The 22,058-nt window shown below is 37.8% G+C and overlaps 1 protein-coding gene across 2 annotated transcripts in view; it reads right to left on the bottom strand.

Moving 5' to 3' along the window:
• Positions 1-22,058, bottom strand: part of TOX3 (TOX high mobility group box family member 3) — a 122,931-nt gene that overhangs the window by 11,684 nt on the left and 89,189 nt on the right. Inside the window, exons 3-4 of one of the 2 annotated variants that reach the window (XM_040254069.1) lie at positions 19,303-19,557; positions 3,466-3,735 (exon numbers count right to left, since the gene is read on the bottom strand). In XM_040254069.1, the coding sequence (XP_040110003.1) occupies positions 3,466-3,735; positions 19,303-19,557 (525 nt within the window). The remainder of the gene's footprint in view (positions 1-3,465; positions 3,736-19,302; positions 19,558-22,058) is intronic. The other variant, XM_040254070.1, reaches the window with a different exon arrangement.

Here is a 22,058-nt window from a genome sequence, read left to right as displayed (position 1 = left end):
GAAAGGCCACTTTTATTTTCCAAAATAATAAAAACTTGCTAAAGAATAGGATAATAAGGAATGTAAAAGTGTCCAAATTCTAACTAGAGCTAGAAAGGAAATTGATACTTTTCATAAAATTAAAACCTGTAAAGAGCAGCATCAGTAGCTACTTAAAATCACCAAGGCTAATAAGAAGACTAATAAGATGCTTACTATTATCTATAGTAATTAACGCTGCCACAAGAATACTGGCCTAGTGATACTCACACATATTCCCAATGATCAAAACTATAGGAATGATATAGACATAGTTTACCAAATTTATATATCACTGAGCTCTAATACTCACCTGCCACCATCATCTAATTTCAACATTCATATAACAGACTCATCAGAGAAGCAGGGGAAATGATTCATCAACCTTGTTTTATCCCCTTCCTCATCCCCTAGATTATAATATGATGACTATCTTGGAGAGAATTTTGCAGTTAACTTTCTCAAGAATTCTGAAGTGTTTGACAAAATCTGTTTTAAAAGCCAGCTCTGGGCAAGATCAACAGAGATAGATTCAAGTTACTAACAGATTGGCTTTTAATGGTCTTGAGTCTTGAATCTTAAATTTTCCAAGAGTATCATTACTTTCTGAAAGAGGGTCATTTGGAAATTAATTCAATGACCAGAATTCGTAGGGAGGAAACTGATAAGTAACTTTTCTTTGAGAGCTCTGAACCCTAGGAAGGCAGTAATCTCCTTCTTGGTGGGCCTGTTGTTTGCACTATTTGAGTAATAACCACACTCATACTTTACACAAGTAGCTTACAGACGTCTGTAGATATTAAGCTAGACTTCACCTCTCCTCCAAAATGCCATCTTTCATACCTCACACAATGAGTTAAATTCCATAGACACCACTCTTTTTTCTAAATCTTCAGAATAAGTGAAACTTGTATTCTAGTTAATGAATCTGAACTTGCAAATGAGTCAGATGTCTTCTAGTTAGAGCTTCAACTTGAGCCAAATTTTCCTTCAATGAAAAATATTACTTTAGCCACAAGGAAAAAATATATATACAGATTTTTCTAATTGACTCAAACTCTATTCTTTTCTTGGAAGAGAATTTGGCACTGTTTGCACCAACAATACCCTGACCTATTTCCAGTGTAGCTTTTTCCAAATAAAAGTTCAGGTCCATTCTTTGCAAAACAACATTCAAATGTCGACAAACTTTGTCATCTTTCTTGGACAACCATGACTTGCCATAGTTATCATTACCTTTTAAGAATAAACCCAAAATGAAGAATCTCACAGTTTAAATAAAAGCTCAGAATTAATTCTCCTAAAGAAACTTTGCATAGTTGACTCAAAGGGCTATGAAAAAGTGGAGAAATAGCTTTATCCCAAAGACATAATCAACAATAACATTAATCTTCCTTTTTTCAGCTAAGTTACTTAAAAGATAAACTGGATTCCTTGTCTTTACTCAAAACCTAGACTCTGTCTAAAAATGGAACAAGCTAAGAGTTACATAAAATTTTCTTTGTAGAAATGATGATTTCAGATTGATACAGAGGTAAGTATTAAGATCAGTGGGAATGCGAACAAAATGAAAGGAATCCATTTGAATTGTGTCATAGCCAGCTGTAACCTATATCTTATACACATCCCTTGAGTTTATTATTTCCCACTTCACCCTGCTTGTGAGTGTGAGTAGAGACTGCTAAGCAAATTTCCCCACTCTGTGTCCAGTGGAGAGTTAACATATCTGGACAGACCAAACCCTCCTTAAAATCCCTGCACATTTCTCCTCTTTTCAGCTAAACTCCCTCCTCTTTTCATCACCTGCAATCTTCTCTAAGCACCTTTTCTTCCATTTCTATTTAAACATAAATGATGCTAAAGGTAAAAATAAATGATGCTTAATATTCTAGCCTTGACTTGTTCCTTACCCACTCTGAGAAATTCTGGTTACTTCTATGTGCTCCTATCTATGTGCCGATGGTTCAAAAATCTATACTTCTATCTCTAACAGACTGAATTCTAGACTCTCTCCAATGGACTGAGTTCTAGACTCAAATGGAAGCATCTCAAATTCAACCCCTACCATGCCAAACTCTCAGCTTCCCCATGGCGGGGAAAAAAATAACACTCCTCACTTCCTAGGTTAATCCTCTCCATTTACTGATATCCATGCTGTTCTCAAACTAAAACCCAGCATACCTTTTACTCCTTCAAATTCCAGGCAATCATCAAACCTTAATGGATGATTCTCTCTCTCTTGAATGTCTCACTAATCTGGCACCTCCTGTATGCCTTCCTTTGCTAAAATTAAAGGAAACAAATCATAACAAAAGGATGTTTTAATTGGTTTCCTTCTCTCTGGTCCCTCTCTTTGTAACTGGTTCTATATACAGCCTAAGTTATCTTTCTAAAGCAGAAAATCTGTTCATGCCATTCCTCAATGCAAAGAATTAATCAGCTCTCAACTACCAGCAGAGAAAGGCTACCACATTCCAGCAATTTCTTTCAAATCCCATTTCTTTCTTCCTCCATGTCACACCATTCATGGTACCCAGAAATGGACATGCAATTCCTTTGCTCTTTCTACCACAATGTGGGCCTCTCTTTTCTGCCTCACAAACTTTTATGTATTCTCTTAGACCTAATTCAAACATCACCTTCTCAATAAAGTCTTCCTCAAATCACTCTCCAAAGCAGAATCAATGACAATCTCAGTACACTAGATACATCAGTTATGCCACTAATCACATCTGGAGCTAGTTTTAAACACTCTTATTTGTTCCCAGTTGGAAGTCCCAGGGGCAGCAATTCTCTTATAAGTCTTTGTATCATCAGAACCAAGTAAAATGCCAAGCACAGAGTAGGTGTACCACGCATAATTAATCAATGAGGAATAAGTAATTGTGTACCTAGAATAAGTAACTTTAATGAAACAATGTTTTTTCTAGGCATGCAAAAAAAGTCAAACTGGCAACTAAGTTTTTGTTTCAAATTGTGTATATTTGAATCATGTATCATTTCCTCCATAAAAGCAAAGGTGCAAAACCACTGGAACATACTACGTGGTAAACACCACTGAAGTGCAAGACTGTCCAATGGGGCAGCAGTTCAGCCAATTAACCAGATGAAACTTGCCCACCTGGACACTAACTTAGAACCAGAGCAGTTCAGAATTTCTGAAAAGTCTAGCACAAGCCTTCTCCTTTGCCAATTTAAGTAAAATTCAGCCTATTAAGTGATTTGCTCAATGCCTTACAACTAGTAGAGGAAATCAGATCTCCCAAGTTTCAGTTGAATATACTTTCCACAGAGATAAACAGATATAAAAGAGTTAAGAAAAAATTAAACCATCATAAATTTAAGTGCTACTCCACATCCATGAAGAAAAGGAAGGTAATATTGTGAATGAAGCTTAAACACAAGAACATAGGGGTAATCCCTATATACTAAAGCCAATTAACTTACTCTGTTGGAGTCATCAGCGTCCTCCTCGTTGATGGAGCTGGAAGGGGAGGGAGTCGCCGATTTGCTGGCAGGAGGTGAAGGAGACGTGTGGGGCACACTGGCCCCTCCCAAATTCAACCCCAACTGGGCGCTGAGCTGAGACTGGTTGATGGTGGTGAGCTGGGCAGGAGGCATGATCCCAGAGCGAGCAGCATCCGTCATGTGGACAATGGACCTCATGATCACAGAGGGATCCTGGCGGTATTGTGAAACTTGTGTGTGGCTCTGATCCTAAAGGGGCAACAGAAATGGGAAACTCTTAGTTTTCCTAAACATCAGTGAGCTTGCAGGCGTTGGAGAAGGGGGTCAAAAGGTACCAACTTTCAGGTACAAAATAAATACATCATTGCATTGCACTGTTGTTCAGTTGTTAAGTCATATCCGACTCTGCAGCCCCACAGACTATAGCCTGTGGGGCTCCTCTGTCCATGGGGTTTCCCAGGCAAGAATACTAGAGTGTGTTACCATTTCCTGCTCCAGGGGATCTTCTTGACCCAGGGATCAAACTTTACATCTCCTACATGTGTCTCCTGCGTTGTAGGCAGATTTTTTACCGCTGAGCCACCAGGAAACCCTAACTACATCATAAGGATGGAATACACAGCCTGGTTGGCTGTAGCTAATACTCTATGACATATTTGAAAGTTGCTAAGAGAGTAGATCATAAAGTCTTCATCACAAGAAAAAGAGAAACAGTTTTTTGTTTTTTTTGTAACTGTATGATGACAAATGTTAACTACAATTACTGTGGTGATGATTCTGGAATATATACAAATATCCAATCACTATGTTGTACACCTGAAACTAATATATTATATGTCAATTAATACCTCAATTAAAAAGATCAATGAACATAACTTCAGCAGCTCCTTAGATAGGTTTGACTTGTTCCAGTTTTGTTAGATCTGATTTATTGCAGGATAATGGTCTCTATTAATTTATTAACTAGAAGGACTCATGCTAGAAAGTAGAAAGATCAAAAGCACGAAGCCCAAATTATCCAGCCTCACCTATTACACTGTAGAACTGTCTTGTGTGAGTGTGCGTGCATGCTGTTGTGTCTGACTCTTGGCAGTCTCGTGGACTAGCCCACCAGGCTCCTCTGTCCTTGGGATTTTTCAGGTAAGAATACTGGACTGGGTTGCCATTGCCTCCTTCAAGGGATCTTCCTGCCCAGGGATCTCCTGCATTGGGAGGCAGATTTTCTTTACCACTGGGCCACCAGGGAAGCCTAGAACTATCACTGGATGACTTAACTAAGTGAAAATAAAGGACTATTAGCAAAGGGAAGAGAAATATCCACCTCTTGCTCCTTACTGAGGAAACTGATGACAAGGAAAGGGGTGATGCCGAGGTCTAAGCCTTTCAGGCTCACCAACTCTTTGGCCATGCTTCTTCCACACAGTGCTGGTTCAATTATCCTTTCTCCAGCTCTGCAAAATGAGGAGAAGCTGTTCTCTATTTTATCCTACCAGGCATGCATACACCATGTAGCAAGGATGGGCTAGAGAAACGCGGAGCAAGCATCTGTTTGCTTCAGGGCACCCTCTCTGTAAAACCCTCTGTGGTTAACCAGAGGATCATTCCAATTCTGAATTACATTGTCAATGGCATCTGGAAGCCATTCCATGTCTTTAGGATTGGATATCACTTTTTTTCATCTTAAACCTGCTTTGTTTTCTTTTGCTTAACCCATCCTGATTTAATGTATTAATGAATTGTTTAAAATATGTATAAGGAGGAGGTAGAGACCATCAGAATTAGCTCCTCTGAAAATTACTGCCGACACTTCAAAAGTAGTCTTCTCTGTTTTGGGGAGGCATAGAAAAGGATTTAGATTTGCTTCTTCTTCTCATTCCAAAGAATACAAAAATGAAGGCATGCTTTTCAAATGACTTCATTTAAGACTTGTCATTTAGAGTGAGCCTGTGATTTTCTTGAAACCAAATTCTCTTGACTCACAGTGACCCGGAATCTAATTTTATACATAACCCTATGAATTCTTTTCAATATTTCTGATAAAGCTTATTTTGCTCTTTAAAGAAACAAATGAATTGTAAATATTATAATGCAACTAATTCAGAAGCCAAGAGCTATCAATAGGAAACTAGTTGAATAAATTATGATCGATCATGCTGCAAAGTATTATGAAGCTTTTTAAAGTAATGAATTAGATTTATGTGTATTGACCTAGAGAAGAGTGTCTTCATTTTGGCTCTAATGACATTTTGGACCAGATAATTCTTTGCTGTGGTGGCTGTCCTTTGCACTGTAGGATGTTAACAGTAACCCTGGTCTCTCCCTGTGTGTGTGTGTTAGTCGCTCAGTCATATCCAACTCTTTGTGACCACTTGAACTGTAGCCCACCAGGCTCCTCTGTCCATGGAATTCTCCAGGCAAGAATACTGGACTGGGTTGCCTTTCCCTTCTCCAGGGGATCTTCCCAACCCAGGGATCGAACTTGGAGATGCCAATAGCAACCTCCTTTCCTTCACCAGTCATGACAATCAAAAATGTCTGCAGACATTGCCCCATGGAGGGCAAACTTGCTTCCAGTTCTAGAGAGCCACTAATCTAGAATGATATATATGATCTAGCAAGTGAAACGGAGAAGGCGATGGCACCCCACTCCAGTACTCTTGCCTGGAAAATCCCATGGGCGGAGGAGCCTGGTGGGCTCCAATCCATGGGGTCGCTAAGAGTCGGACACGACTGAGCGAGTTCACTTTCACTTTTCACTTTCATGCATTGGAGAAGGAAATGGCAACCCACTCCAGTGTCCTTGCCTGGAGAATCCCAGGGACGGGGGAGCCTGGTGGGCTGCCGTCTCTGGAGTCACAGAGAGTCAGACATGACTGAAGCGACTTAGCAGCAGCACCAGCAGCAGCAGCAAGTGAAAAACCAAGTTGCAAAACAGTTATAGAGTATAGCCCCCTCTTTTTTTTTTTTTTAAGTTTAGGGACTTCTGTGGTGATCCAGTAGATAAGAATCCACCTTCCATTGCAGGGGATGCAGGTTTCATCCCTAGTCAGGGAACTAAGATTCCACATATTCACATCACAACTAGAGAGAAGCCTGTCTGCAGCAAAGGAAGATCCCATACACTGTGACTAAGCCTGGAGGCAACAAAATAAATAAATATTTTTATCAAGTGTAAACAGTAGTTACATTATACTGGACTGGAGGGGTAAGGAGGGGAGCTAACTTTTCCCATTCACAAAAAACACAAAACAAAACAAACAGAAACTAAAACACTCTAGTTAGGAAAATCTAAAACCAAGAGACAAAAACACTTAAAAGAGTCTGTGGCTAATTGCCAGGGTTTAATAGAAAATATACATATTTTCCATTAATAATTTCTGAGTTATCAAATTCCTATGTAATCCTGGAAAAAGGTGCTCCACATTTCAGAGCAACCCCAACTCTTTCTGTCTCACTAACAATATACTCCAAAAATACCACATTCTCCTTGTAGGAGTCCTTCTACAGTCTGGTATCACAAAAGTGGGTTTCACGTTATCAGTGTGTCTTAATTTCTTTGTATTGGCACTCCTCACACATTTAGCTATTTCTCTTCAAAAATCTGAGGAGACTGTCCACTCTTCCATGTTCTTTTAAAGTCCTACTGTTGCTTACTGATGTATTTCAGTCCGCCACAAGTGGAAATTATGCTATCTTTTTCTTAACTTTAGTCTCCAAATACATCTTTCAGAGGTTTTTCAGAGGTCCTTTCAGACTTCTTTAAATCTAACTATTTTAAAATATCTGCAGGCAACTCCAGAGTATTTTAATTCCAATGGTAAAATAATCAGTTAACTAACATGGCCATGAAACATCAGGATATAATTTACACAGCCTTCTCAGTAACCAAGAAGTCACTTTGCTTTCTTTACTCCCATGCCCATGAACATCAGCACAAATAGATACTTGACAGGTGCATCCCAGATGTACAATATTTCAGAGGAATCTCATGGTCACACAGAAGGCCATGGGGTTAGATTTCTGGCTTCCTGAATTCCACCTGCAATTTATGCATTTATGATGGACCTGGTTGCCTAAGAGTTCCTGTTGACAAACAGCCAAGGTTCATGAACAAGGAACATTGACTGTGTGTTTCTTCGGATCTGGGACCTGTGCTAAGCTTAGTATGCACTTTCCAATTCAATCCTCTAAATAACTTCCTGAATTAGATACTATTGTACCTATTCTTGGATAAGAAGGATCCCCTAAGCCACAGAGGTAGCTGGGGTGATTGATTGATGGAGAAACCGTTCTCTAAGTCCCATGGAGAGAGGAGCCTAGTGGGCTACAGTCCATGGGGTGGCAAAAGAGTCAGACTTGACTTAATAACTGAACAAAAACACAACTTAGCAACTGAACAACAACACAACAAAGGAGCCACGGTGCCATCACTGGTGGAAGCTTGTACTGACAGAGGGAGAGCTGAATGGGCTCTGAACTCTGTACCATCACCACCCTCCTTTAACAAAAGCAACTCCATTTTTATTTGTTTTATATAAATTGAGACTCATTTCACTAAAAAAAAGTGGGGCCGCTGGTTTCTGAACTGGGGACAGTGTGAAAACCACTCCTGAAGCATACTGGTGGCGGTGGGGCCAAGATCTTGCCAAAACTTAAAGCCACCCACGTGGTCTTCAAATCCAAAAAATGCTGGCCCACCTTTCATATCTCCCACAGGACAATACACCAAGGACCTCTAAAATATTGCCAGGTGACCTGCGAGCCACATAATCAATGCAACGAAATGTGCTAGCATCTACCATGGTCCATTGTTATCTGATAACAGCTTTCTATGTGTGAGGATTATAGTATAAGAAGATTAATGGTGAAAGTATCTCTTTAGAGAAGCAAGTTCCTTTAGGGTCACCAATTATTAACAACCTCCTTGGGGAACCTGGTGATCCTTAACAGCTCCAATCATTTTCTATTTCAAAAAAGTAACCTTAAAAAAAAACCTTCCTGTGATCTTAGGATTTCCACTTAAGCAGAAAAAAGATATCAGCTCAGTTGAAAAGTATTTATTGAGCACTTATGATGTGGCAGGCCAGCAACGCCAATATACCAATGCTCATATCTTTCAAAACTAGAAAATTACCATGTGATTCTCTTAAACATGACTCTATTTAGACAAAATTTAGAATGGACTAATGACTTTATTAATACTATAAAAAAGTGTAGGCAAGAATAATTCATCTCTATTCCTCCAAAATAGCTCACCACTTTTCCTAGTAGTAATGACACAACAGGGCTTCCCTGCTGGTTCAGTCAGTAAAGAATCCGCCTGCAATGCAGGAGATGTGGGTTCGATTCCTGGGTTGGAAAGATCCCCTGGAGAAAGAAATGGCAGCTCACTCCAATATTTTTGCCTGGGAAATCCCATGGGCAGAGGAGTCTGGTGGGCTACAGTCCATGAGGTCGCAAAATAGTCAGACATGAATTAGCAACTAACTCACCACCATCACCACCACCAATGACATGAGATGGAAATGTATAACCATGGATATAGCCCTAAGAAATTTAATGTGTTTTTGTAAATCATGAATCTTACTCATTAAAATTAAGCATTGAAACATTTACCAGTGATCACTGAAAGGCAAAGTAACTACTGGGTTATAAGAGATGCTATTATCACACCCAACAAGGACTGAATGCTGGTGGCTTTTTTGACTCTTCATACAATCATGTTTTATATGGAGAGTTCATTTGTATCATTTCCTAAATTGTTCATCATTGGAAAGCAACTCCTTCTTTCTTCTTATCTCACTTTGTCTTCTAACTGATAATATTAGATAAGAGTCTGTCAACCTCAGCAGTATTGACATTTTGGACTGGATAATTCTTTGTTTGGCAGATGCATCAAATCCTTTGCTTGCAATACATCTTGAGTATTGTAAATGCTTAATAGCATCTCTGGTCTCTACCCACTGGGTGCCAGTAACCTCCCCTCCCCACCGAGCTGTGACATCCAAATGTCTCCAGACAACAGCAAAGTTCCCTGATGGACAAAATCTGCAACACCCCATTTGAAAATGATTTTATTAGAGAAATATAACAGAAATCATCTTCTTGTGGGGGAAGAGAAGGGGGTGTCCAAAATTAGGTTCTGTCTGTGAAAACAGAACATATGTGCATAAAAAAGATTCAAACTGTGATAAATACTGTGGAAAAATAAAGAGGCTATGCAAGAAAAAAAACTACTCAGGAAAGGGTAGCTATATTTGATTTGGTTAGTAGGAAAGGCCTCTCCAAAGTGACTTTTGAGCTGATACCTGAAGAGTAAGAAGAAGTCCATCAGGCAATGAGGAGAAAGTATGTTCCAGCCAGAGGGAAGAGCATGTGCAAAGTCTGAGATGGGAAAAGGCTTGTCATGCTTGAGAAATGAGGAGGCCAGGACAGGCAGAAGCGGGATAGGCAAGGCGAACAGCAAGTGCAATGGGTTTGGGAAAGATGGAGATGAGCCAGATCAGGTGAAGTGAGAAAATTGGGGGATGCTCCCCTGCAGAGGTGACCCACTGGGCTGAGTTGCAAAGGATGACTAGAAGCTAACAGAGCCAGAAAAGAGGGAAGAGTATTGTATGCAGAGAAGAAGAACATGTACAACGTCCCATGGCACAAGGGAGCACATGCGTGTGTGATCACTAAGTTGCATCCAACTCTTTGCGACCCTATGGACTACAGCCCACCAGGCTCCTCTGTCCAAAGGATTCTCCAGGCGAGAATGCTGGAGTGGGTTTCCATGCCTTCCTCCAAGGGAATCTTCCCAACTCAGGGATCAAACCCACGTCTCTTAAATCTCCTGCACTGGCAGGCAGGTTCTTTACCACTAGCGCCACTTAGGAATCCCTAAGGAAGAACATGATGGATAAGTAAAGAAGAGGTCCATGTCACTGCCCAGGAAAAGCAAGGCTCACTGTGAAGCTGGAGAACAAGTAATGGCTCTAAGTAATGGGTCTATATAATCCATTCTGGATTTTATTCACAATGGAGAAAGAAACCATTGAAAGTTTAAAAGCTTGGTACCTATTTAATGATGCCATTCATCCCAATAAATATTAACTGATTGTACTTCATGGGCAACCCATCAATTATGGACAACTTGGATTTAATTATAAATAGTATTAAGAGCCTAACACCTCAACTTATTTTTTTAATTGGTATGAACTTTTTTTTTTGTAGAATGAAGCAATTTTTAATTTACTTTCTAATAAAAAGTAAAGTGAAAGACTCCCACTTGTGTCCAACTCTTTGCTACCCCATGGACTATACAGTCCATGGGATTTTCCAGGTCAGAATACTGGAGTGGGTAGAGTTTCCCTTCTCCAGGGGATCTTCCTAACCCAGGGATCAAACCCAGGTCTCCCACATTGCAGGCAGATTCTTTACCAGATGAACCACAAAGGAAGCCCAAGAATATTGGAGTGGGTAGCCTATCCCTTCTCCAGTGGATCTTCCCAGCCCAGGAATTGAACCAGGGTCTCCTGCATTGCAGGTGGATTCTTTACCAACTGAGCTATCAGGGAAGCCATAAATTTTAATTTTCTGATAAAAATTAAACTGTAAATCAATAAAATATATATGATAGCTCCTAAAAGCCCCGGCTCTTTTATTTTATGATTTTTGTTTCTCATTAGTTATCTATTTTGTATATAGTAGTGTATATATGTCAATACCAATCTAACCCACACGCTCCCTCCCACCCCTTGGTATCCATACATTTGTTCTCTATGTCTGTCTCTATTTCTGCTTTGCAAATAAGCTCATCTATAGCATTTTTCTAGATTCCACACGTATGTGTTAGTATAAGATATTTGTTTTTCTCTTTCTGACTTCACTCTGTACGACAGTTTCTAGGTCCATCCACGTCTCTACAAATGGCACGATTTTGTGCCTCTTTATGGCTGAGTAGTATTCCATTGTATACATGTATCACATCTTTATCCGTTCCTCTGTTGATGGACACGCTTCCATGTCCTGGCTATTGTAAATAACGCTGCAATGAACATGGGGTGCATGTATATTTTGAGTTTTGGTTTTCTCCGGGTATATACCCAGGAGTGGGACTGCTGAGTCATATGGTAGCATGATTTGAAAGGTACTCAAGCATTTGCAACCAGAGAAGATTATTCAGAATGGGCAGGTCACAGACTTCTAACAGGAAGCACACTGCCTTCTACTTGTCTATAAATACAATTCAACAAAGTCTTTGGGCAATGATGCCTTGATGGTTTGTCTATGTCTTCATGGGCAGAGTGCTTAGCTGAGACATGCTCCTCTCTCCACCTGATGAAAGAGCCTCTTTGTTGTTTGTTTTTTAAAAAGAAAACCAAGGAATTGATGTTTTGGGTAGCGGTTCCTTGTTTTCTTCAATTGCCTGAAACCCAGTCTATTAATGAACATTAATCATTGGAGTGAATGGCTAAAAATCTGAATAATTTTATATTAAAAAGGAAACTTTAGCTCGCTAGCATAAATTACAAACTGGAATCACCATGATCATTGCAATGCCAGGTAAATACCAAGTAAAGCAAATAGCAACACAGTCCATCTAAATATGGGGATCTACCTAAGATTTGGGGCCAGAGTTCTGCTTTCTCCTTTTGAAAAAGGATGAAAGAGAGATGTGAAAGACTAATTAGCCTCAAACTGAGACTGCCTCCTTGATTTAGTCAAGACTGAACGAGGATGAGAAGTTGAAAAATGTCCCTACTGTGTAAATCACGATCGCATATTACCATGTCCGTACTTCCTAGAAGATATATGGGGTTTGAGGGGATGGGGAGGGGAATGGAAACAGTTTGTTCTTACTACCTTAGCCAAGAAAACTCTACTTCCTTTACATATTCAAATTTTTTCCACTCTTACTTTCAGGCCCATAAGGACCAGTCCTTCCATGAAGTCCTCTAAGAGTAAATTTCTCCTTCCTTCCCATGCCTGACATTTATCTTTGTGATACACACTTGGTGATACATAATCATACATCCTCCTGTATTGCTTTCTTGTTTCTTTTACAAAGTAAAATATATTCAAATAGATTTTATAATTTTAAGTATCACACATTATTCTATTTTATCGATTGTTACTCAGTACAGTGGTGGTCACTTCCATCTTTGAAAGCAAGCCAAAGGATTTTATCAAAAGGAATTTTAAAAATTTAAGATGCAAATGTATTTAATGCATCTACCATCTGCATTTACAAACAAATATTCTCTGTAACAATTCAACCTTAGGTTTTCATAATAAAGGAGAACATCTAATTAAGAAGCAAACAGCCCAAACATATTAGCAAGTGTGACTAAATAAATTTTCACAATGTGTTATTTTAATCAATATTTCTTAAGAAATGGAGTAATTAAACAATTATCAGTAAGAAAAATTGCTTTGTATTTATAAATATCAGAGACCTATAAATAGGAAATCCAATAATTTTAAGCTCAATTATTTATATTCTATAGCAATGCTAACATTTTATTTGCAGATAAGCAATTAATCAATACTTAGGCATAACTAATGTATTCCTAACCCAAATAGAACCTCAAACAAAGTTGTGCCAGATGCATACCAATGATAATTACAGACCTACATACCATAAACTTTATATTCATCAAAATATCTACACTGAAATAGATAATTTTTATTTAATAACTACTCTCAGGGTTATAATCAAACACACCTACACATGAAAGTTTTGTGAAAAACAGTCTTCCCCAAAGTTAATTAATAGTTTCTCAGCAAAATAAAAAAGAGTTTATGATAAAACAATGGTATTTTCTCATACACCCTCTAACTCCTTTGTTTTACCAAGCAGTCAGCTCTATAATGGTTTTATTTGAACCCACATTAAAATTTTAAAGATTAATTCTATTTTTACAGCTGTTGATGTTTTAAATCCCCTTCCCCTCCATTTTTATTTAGTATTCAAAGTACACTCTTAATAACCAATAAATATTACTTCTAGGTCTCAGGATGAACTAGTAGCAAACAGGGGAGGACAGGCCTTAAACAAGCAAAGAAGACTGTCTCCTAAGGGCAACAAGGGCTGTGAATACAAGAAAGTGAGACAACAGTACAGGAGTAACTCTCATCCCTCTAGAAACTGTCTGAGGCCTTTCCCGGTGGTCCAGGGAGCCTCCCAGGGGGTGCAGTGGTAAAGAATCCGCCTGCCAATGCAGGAGATACAGAGGTCGTGAGTTCGATCCCTGGATCAGGAGGATCCCCTGGAGGAGGAAATGGCAACCCACTCCAGTATTCCTGCCTGGGGAATCTCATGGACAGAGGAGCCTGGTGGGCTCCAGTCCATGGGGTCCCAGTCAGACACAAGTGAGCATGTACACACACTGGTGGTTCAGTGGTTAAGAATCCACGTTGCAATGCAAGCAAGTCCAGTTCAATCCTGGGTGCAGGAAGGTCCCACATGCCACAGGGCAACTAAGCCCATGCGCTGAAACTACTGAAGTCCTCATGCCCTAGAGCCCATGCTCCGCAACAAGTGAAGCCACTGCGATGAGAAGCCTGCACACTGCAGCTAGAGAGCAGACCCTGCTCTCTGCAAACTAGAGAAAGCCCATGAGCAGCCACAATGACTCAGTGCCACCAAAACTAAAATAAATACATAAATAAAAATTTATAAAATGGTCTGTCTACTGTCCCTAACCCACAGGGAAGTACTGCCAATGCTATAAAAGATTATAACTGTAGATTATATGTTCAAAATGAGACACAGGGAAATAAATCATAGGCTAACTTTTTAATAACATATTTCCTTGAATGTGATAAACCAGCCAAGTCATCACAGGTTGCCCTTCACAACAGCTAATTGGGTTTAGTAGAAATTTGGAACATTCCCCTCCTTCAATACATGATCCTTTTAAAAACAAAAACATGATCCCAAGGTTAACTCAGCCTTAAAGAAAACACTCTGATGTTCAGGCTCAGTAGGTACGTAGAGCTATGCATGGTACAAGGCTATTTGCTCTACCAAGAAAGGCAGCTTGTAAAATGTCTGTGGCCTTGGTATTTTGAGCAGACAATTGTCAAGGTATAGTAACAGCTAAATTAAAGTTGACTCTGGACAACATGCCTCTATGAAGCAGTCATCAGACTCTGCATTTTGGTGTTACATGGAAGAGACACTGCTAACCAAAAATTCAATTTATAAGTGATCAGTCTCTAATGATTAATAATATATAGCACTTAGTAGGTGCTCAGTAAATGTGTGCTAGAGTTAATATGGTTTCAATTTTATAAGTTGGACTTTTAAGAGATGGGTCCCACTGCATTCAAAGTGAGTCATTTTGCTTATGTAAGACATGCCTTTACTACTGTTAACTTAAAATAAGAAAATGTTTCAACCATACCTGACCAAAAATAAACATTATTGAAGTAATCATTCAATTTGTATGAGAAATTGTTGGTCCCCTCCAATGGCTAGATGGTAATCGTCCGGCGGAATTTAGCTTTGCCGCTTCTATTGACAATAGCAATGAACATGTCCATAACAATAATAAGGGCTTGTTTTAATAGAATGTTCCACGCATTAAACACATTAATGACCCATGAAATAACTGTTTTATCTGTAACACATTAAGCAACATTGCTAAAACAATATATTAATTGAAAGTCGGCTACTTCTCTTAAGATTTTGGAAAGTACAAAAATGGCATGAAAGTTATTTTGTGAAAATAAAAATAATCCAGAATTAGACCCATACTAAATAACTATATGAAAAATAAAAATTTCTAAAACAAGCTTGGTAATTTTAGAATTATTTTGATACACTTCAATTTTTCTGATCAAAAACGATGTCTGCCTGGATTATGTCTTAAGAGCTTTATGAATATTTTAAAAGCTGCTATTTTTTCTTCTCTGTGTGCATATCTTCTATAGGACTTTTTTTTCTCTCTTATTCTCTTTCTTTAACAGGTACAGAGACTACTATACTCAAATTTACCTCCCTTACTTCCATCATTTTCAATTTTCTAATACTATGTTTGATATTACCAGAGCACCAGGAGTATTTTCTATAAATATATGCTATCACAATTAAGTCCAAAGCAAATATCAAACAGAAAATGTTGGTCCTTCAAACATGAAATATAATGCACAAAGAAAAAGTATATGAATTATCAGTGTGTTTTATAAATTCTCTTTTGGGGGGGGCATCTAAAATATCAGACTAGAGACAATTATTTTACTGTCTGTTTCTTGGATATCAAAGAGAATTTTGAAATTCATCAAAGCTAACCTTCTGTTATGTACAACAGGCTAAGCTGAAAAGAATGTTAACAAGTTCAATTTTCATTCAATCAGCACTACTGCTCTCTGAAATGTTTCATTGCAGGAAAGAAATAAAAATAATCTATATGGTAATTATGAGGATGAATCCCCCAGTAACTTTCAGCTACATGAAAGGTCAGTTCTATTCAAGATATTTTATCAGTCCCCTGCACATACTCCTGTCCTGTCATTTTAAATCTGAACAGCATTTTATTTTCCCATTTACAGCTACCTGCAGAATTAAGTACTTAAGCCAAATAAGAAAAAAAAAAAAAAAAAAAAAAGAAATGTTGAATGCTGGCAAAGGCTATAATAGCATAGAGATAAATCGTTCAGCTGCTCTCTCTCAAGCCTCTAGGGCTGCAGATTTTTCTTCTCCTGGTGCACTGTGGGTATTCAAAACTTGTTCAACATGATTTCATTTCATTTCAGGCACTGCCTGAGAAAACTAAATTACAGAATCAATCATACAGAAGGTCAGAGTGAGACTTCATTACAAGTATTGCATGCTTGCATGAATATCTTTCATTTATGACTGACCCAATATGTCACAATAGCTGTCTAGTAAAAATAATCCACTTTCTGAAATTGATGTACTACTGATGTCAATGCTACTCAGCAGGCTGGGCAGATTATAGAGAGGTGTTTAAAAAAAAAAAAGAAACCCTTCGGAGTGCATGTTGTAGATTTTTAGGATTGCCATCTTTTGAAGATTAAAATAATTTCCAGATGATCATCTGAACTGACAATAATGCTTAGAGGTAAAAAGAATTTTTAACCAAACTATGACTGTTGATTTTGACTTGCCAACCACATCCTGTTTGAAAATACACATATCCACAACAAGCAAATCAAGGTTGTTCTTTGAAGTCACAAATGCATCAGATTTCAATTTTTTCAACAATTTGCTTTTGAATACCAGGGCATTATTTGCATATTTTGCAATGGGAATGCTAATCATTAGACTCTTTTTAATCCTCCTCTTGTCTTTTTTGTTCCTGCTTTCTGTTTTTTTTTTAAATATAATGGCAAAAATTTAAAGAAGATAAACATGTTGCCAACAAAATGCAGTTAATCAGTAATGTGACAAACTGTCACTCTCTAAAGGAAAACCAATGAGGCTCTGAAGAAAAGCTGGTTCAATACTACATAAACAAGCTGGCTTTTCTTCTTACATGATAGTCTTAATTTACCATAGCAATTCTTAACCGACAGCCATACTCATTTGGATAATAAAACTTCCTAGTTGCATCAGGTACGAAATAGCCAGTGCACACTGGGAAACTGAATGCATGATGTATAAAGTATTATTTATTATTTTTCTGGTGACCTTCCTGAGGGAAATCTCCGAGGAGCTGCTGTGGAGCATTACGATGTCGCCAGCCACCTCGATACCCAGAGGGAAATATAGAAGAACCTTGACATAACCTATTTTTAACCATGCCTCTGGCGATTCTGAATTCAAGTTTATAGGTGAACATGTCAGGTAGTACATAGAACAATGCCAACGACACATTGTATTCATCGTAATTCTGTCCTGGTACATTTTATTTTTTCCAACATTTGTGATTTAAAATCCCATGACATTTCTTCAAGGTGAAATTCTACTCGAATTTTCAACAAGATTGGTTTGTTTCCAGCCAAAATAAATATCATTCAGGTTTAGCAAAACTTCAGAAAGGCACCAATAAATGCGATGAGGTTCACGTAAACACCATGACAACCGTTTGCACTTGCTTAAAGGACTTCTACTTTTAAAAATCAATGAAATAATTCAACTGAGTGAGTGATTAGCAATACAGTACAAAAGAAGCATTAAAAATTGAGTCCTCTCTCCCAACGCCACTCCGTGAAAGCATTGTTCTTTAAGTGTATGTGAATATCATAATTATTTTATGATTCCATCTTTAGTTCTTTCCAATATAGTAAATTCAATTGACCATGAAATGAAATTTCATAGTCAAAATGCCTCCTTTACACTTTTTTATAGCAGCAATAACAGTTTTATAGCTTTAAGGCAAGGTAATTCATCAGATGTTTAATTTAAAGGCAGATTCTTATATTATTAATAAATATTTACCAATTTAATAAAGCACACATTTTAGCATGCATTATATGGTCTTTTAACTATTTCCCTAACTTAAATGAGCCTCGCTGAGCATCTATGAATAATGGTGAACCCTGGGCAAACTCCCTTGGCAACTAAACACCCTTTTTATTTTTATTATTTTCCAGGCACAACAGTGCAAGGCTGATTGTAGAGAAACAGAGGACAGAACCCTCCCTTCCAGTGTCAAAGGGACAAAAATGCAAGAAAGTCCACAGGAAACAATTATTTGAGATGGCGAGGAACATTTATGAATACTTAATGACCATTTCCCGACTGTTCCTTGCACTCTTTTCTGACAAAAAAGTAAAAATAAAAACCCTGATGTTCAGCTCAAACACAAAAGATCACAGGCAAAGAAAATTATGTTGCTGCAATCCTATTTGGGAAAGTAATCTTATATTTCAGAGAGCACACTGAATCTTTGCACTGCTAATCCACTACATATTTTGCAATCATCTGCTGTTATCTGGGGAATTAACAATGAAACCAATAAACATCACTGGCATGGTCATAATGTGCAGAGAAATATGTAAACAAGCAATAGGATTTGTTTTTTGTTATATCAACACATCTGTTTCATTTTATCAGGGTTTAAGGGGGAAAAAAAAGCCCTATAAACTATTAATCTTGTTTTAAAACGTCTGCTTCGTACTTCACCTAGATAGACACCAATGCCTTATATACCATGGTAGGGAAAAAACAGCCCCAGCAGAAGAGTTTAAAATACTTAAGCAGATTTACTCTGGTGATTGCTAACTATAATTGCACACCAAGAAAAACAGAACCAAGGTTATTGCATTAGTAATTTTGGCTCTCTGGAGTGCCTTATTTGATGTTTACAACAATAAATAACACAATTAGGTATATTTCACAAAATAACCCACTTTATACTTTCCTCTGCTGGTTATAAACAATTATTCTTTTTCCCTTTCTCTGTATCACAGTTTGATATTTCATTTCAGGTAGGAGCAAATCACATATCACAAACATGATGCTTTAATCCAGCAAATGCAAAAGACCTGGGCCCTGGTAAGGGCTCCCTTTTGAAAAAACTCTCCTTGGGCAAACTTTCAACTCAAGGACATACCTTTGTTAAACCAAAAGCAAGGGAAAACTGGCTGCTTTCAAACCAATGAGTCAGACTTCTTTAAAAAATCAGTTCAAACCAGAGGATCTTGTGGGGTCCTCCTTTTTCAAGACAACCGACCCAGTGCCATCTTGTCCAACACCAGTGACTGCTCCACTATGTGCTTTTAAATGGCACCACGAGGAACAATCTGCATGTCCACCAGTAGACAGGCATGAGCACTTTCAGAACATGGGCTCTCAGATCTTTACCCTGCAAAGTTCAAACGATAAGTAAAACACTTTCAAGCAGTAAATTTGCTGCCTACCATATGCAACCCACTGCTATGAAGCACGCCATCTTGCTCCACGAGATTTCTTGAGATTGTTATGGAAGGAAGATCCAGGCTTTGAGGGGGAAACTGGGGTGTGAATTCACTTCCCTGGGAAGGCAACGGATCGCTGAGGCCTTGAAAGGGCAGGAGGACGTCAGGCATGCCCAGGGCGGGATCCGACTCTGGAGGTGGCGTGATGGGGGGTATTTCAAACTCCTCATCCCCAAGGCTTGGTGTATGGAATGTCTGCTAAAAGGAAACAAAATATAGATATCTTCATATTCTGTTCCTAGATCTTATTTCTCCTTGGAGGGAAAAAGAACTATGTCACATGAAAACACTACATAGCTAGACCAAATATTTATTTCTCAAATGAAAACATCTTAAACACAGATTTCCATATATAAAGTTTTGCTGATCATTCTGATTAAAGATTTAAGTCTCATTATCATATGGTTTTAATGGAGTATCAGTATTAACAGTTTTTTAATGCGTACTTAATTAGCAACATCTGTCTTTGTTGTTAGTTGGAGCACCAGCGACATTAGATTTGGCTATATAACAAATTGCCACTTTATTGATATGTTAGTGAAACAGCTCAAACGCTTACATTATCCACATGCTTCATCAAACGCTGACGATTTTGTGGAGCGCACACACAACATTAATCCAGAAGTGAACATTACACATATTTACTTTCTGCCACAACATATAAAACAAGTGATGCCAAATGTATGGTTTGCTTTTTAAAATTTCCTTATTGGTATATTCTCAAGTGTAATACCTGCTTCTATGGAAGTTGTTACTGTTAGTAATAAAGCACTTTATATAAGGATGATCAGAGCATATATATCTAGGGCTTTTATTTAAACAAAAAGGAGAATTTTCTTTTACAGGAAGATTTTTGATTTGTATTTATCGGAACACTTCTCTTCCAGTCTTCAATTTTAAAAGGCCATAGAAGGAGCATAGAGATATATTGATAGAAATGTACTAATTCCATAGATGTTACTCAAGTACTTACTGTTATTTCTCAAGATCTAAGTAAATAATGCATACTTTTTTCGGTGCTACTTAGACCCTTGAAAATAGAATTTACACATAGGACCTTGGGGTACAAATTAGAGCTGCCTGCTGAACCCCATGAACCATCTGTCTTAAAATAGAACTTCGATTTTGTGGGAAGAGGGGTCAATGTCTAGAATATTCTTTTTGGTAGGGTGAAGCAGTTACTCAGATACTTTTTATTTCCAGCTCAGAGGGTCAACATTATAGTTCATTTATTATTAATAGCATTTTTTGAAGAATGAATTGGTGCAAGATAATTTGAATCTACCGTAATTGGTTAAGAAAACTAATTAAGAGCTGAAAATCATCCTTCTTCAAGCCATCAATGATGATGTAACTTAATAACCATTTGAAAGAAAATAGAAACAAACCCAAGGGGAGAAACACACACACACACACACACACACCCCATTTCTTGTCTATAGAACCTGTCAACTGCTATTTGTATCTCACCAGAAATAAAGAAGTCACAAGCTATGGGTGTCCGTGGCTGGGCAACTGAACATCTTGAGTTTCTCCGCAGATTCAGTAGATGCAAAACATGAGGGTACAACTGCACATTTGAAAGCTAGAGTGAAATATTAGATTTTCTGACATATTGATTCCAAGAACGACTCCCCAAAGATGTCAGTTTCCGACTGCGGTACCCCGAGTTCTCAAACACAAAGGATGAATTGGCCACAAGCGTGGCTGGCTAATGAATGTAACCCTATGGCTGCATTTGCTGTTATTTTGGCACTAATGTGGTCTAGTAACAGATGCAACTGTAATTTGTGACTCATTTGCTACCCCATTACTGCTTAATGAAATCTAACATATCACATTAACAATACGGATAAACACTCATTCTTGATATGTGGCATTTGGCTGTTTTCATTACCACTGTAATTAACACTTGAAATATTATTTCAATAAATATTTAAAGTACTTTAAAAATGGTCAGGGTAATCATGACACAGACAGAAAACATAAAGCAAATGTGTGAATTTCAAACTCAGAGCATCCCGGTCCCCGTAGTGTTATCTACTGGGCGATATCTACGGGAAGTTTCAGGCACAATTTTGACTTCACAGCATCAAACCTAAAGTCTTCCTGAATGAGTGTGCACTCATTAAAATACTAAAAAACCAAATAAATTTACTTTTAACGCTTTTAATGAAATGATTGGGAAATTAGGCACATACTATAATGTAGTATATTAACATTAACTTGGGCTTTATTTTTTGCTCAAGAAAAGATGTATGGTGAAATCATCACATAGGATTATTTTTTAAACTTGAACATAAAACATGTCTTTTGCTAGGCAGTTAAAATTAAGGAGATTTTCATTTTTATTTTTGTTAAGGTATAAAGAGATCTTACATATAATATGTCCCTCCAGTATATTTTTTTAAGAAATTAATTTTGACCTAGAATTCAATATATTACTATTTCATAATCTAATAAAACAATGTCATAACACTATATTATATAACTAAGAAAATGCTAAAACCTTAAATGACTTTTAAAGAGAGGTAATCCATGAAATATAAAGTTAAACATTCCTTAGAGAAAAGAGTAATCAAAGCACTGGTTATCTGAGATAATAAAAATAACCAAGTATGGCAGCAACCAAAAAAAGACATTGACTTCTGCAACTATGCCATAATATCAGATTAATCAGAGTTTATATAATTACTTTT

This window comes from Oryx dammah, unplaced genomic scaffold (assembly GCF_014754425.2).
Source record: "Oryx dammah isolate SB20612 unplaced genomic scaffold, SCBI_Odam_1.1 HiC_scaffold_13, whole genome shotgun sequence".
Lineage (NCBI taxonomy): Eukaryota > Metazoa > Chordata > Mammalia > Artiodactyla > Bovidae > Oryx > Oryx dammah.
The sequence above is the reverse complement of the archived record's forward strand: the minus strand, read 5'-3'. Positions and strand labels throughout refer to the sequence as shown.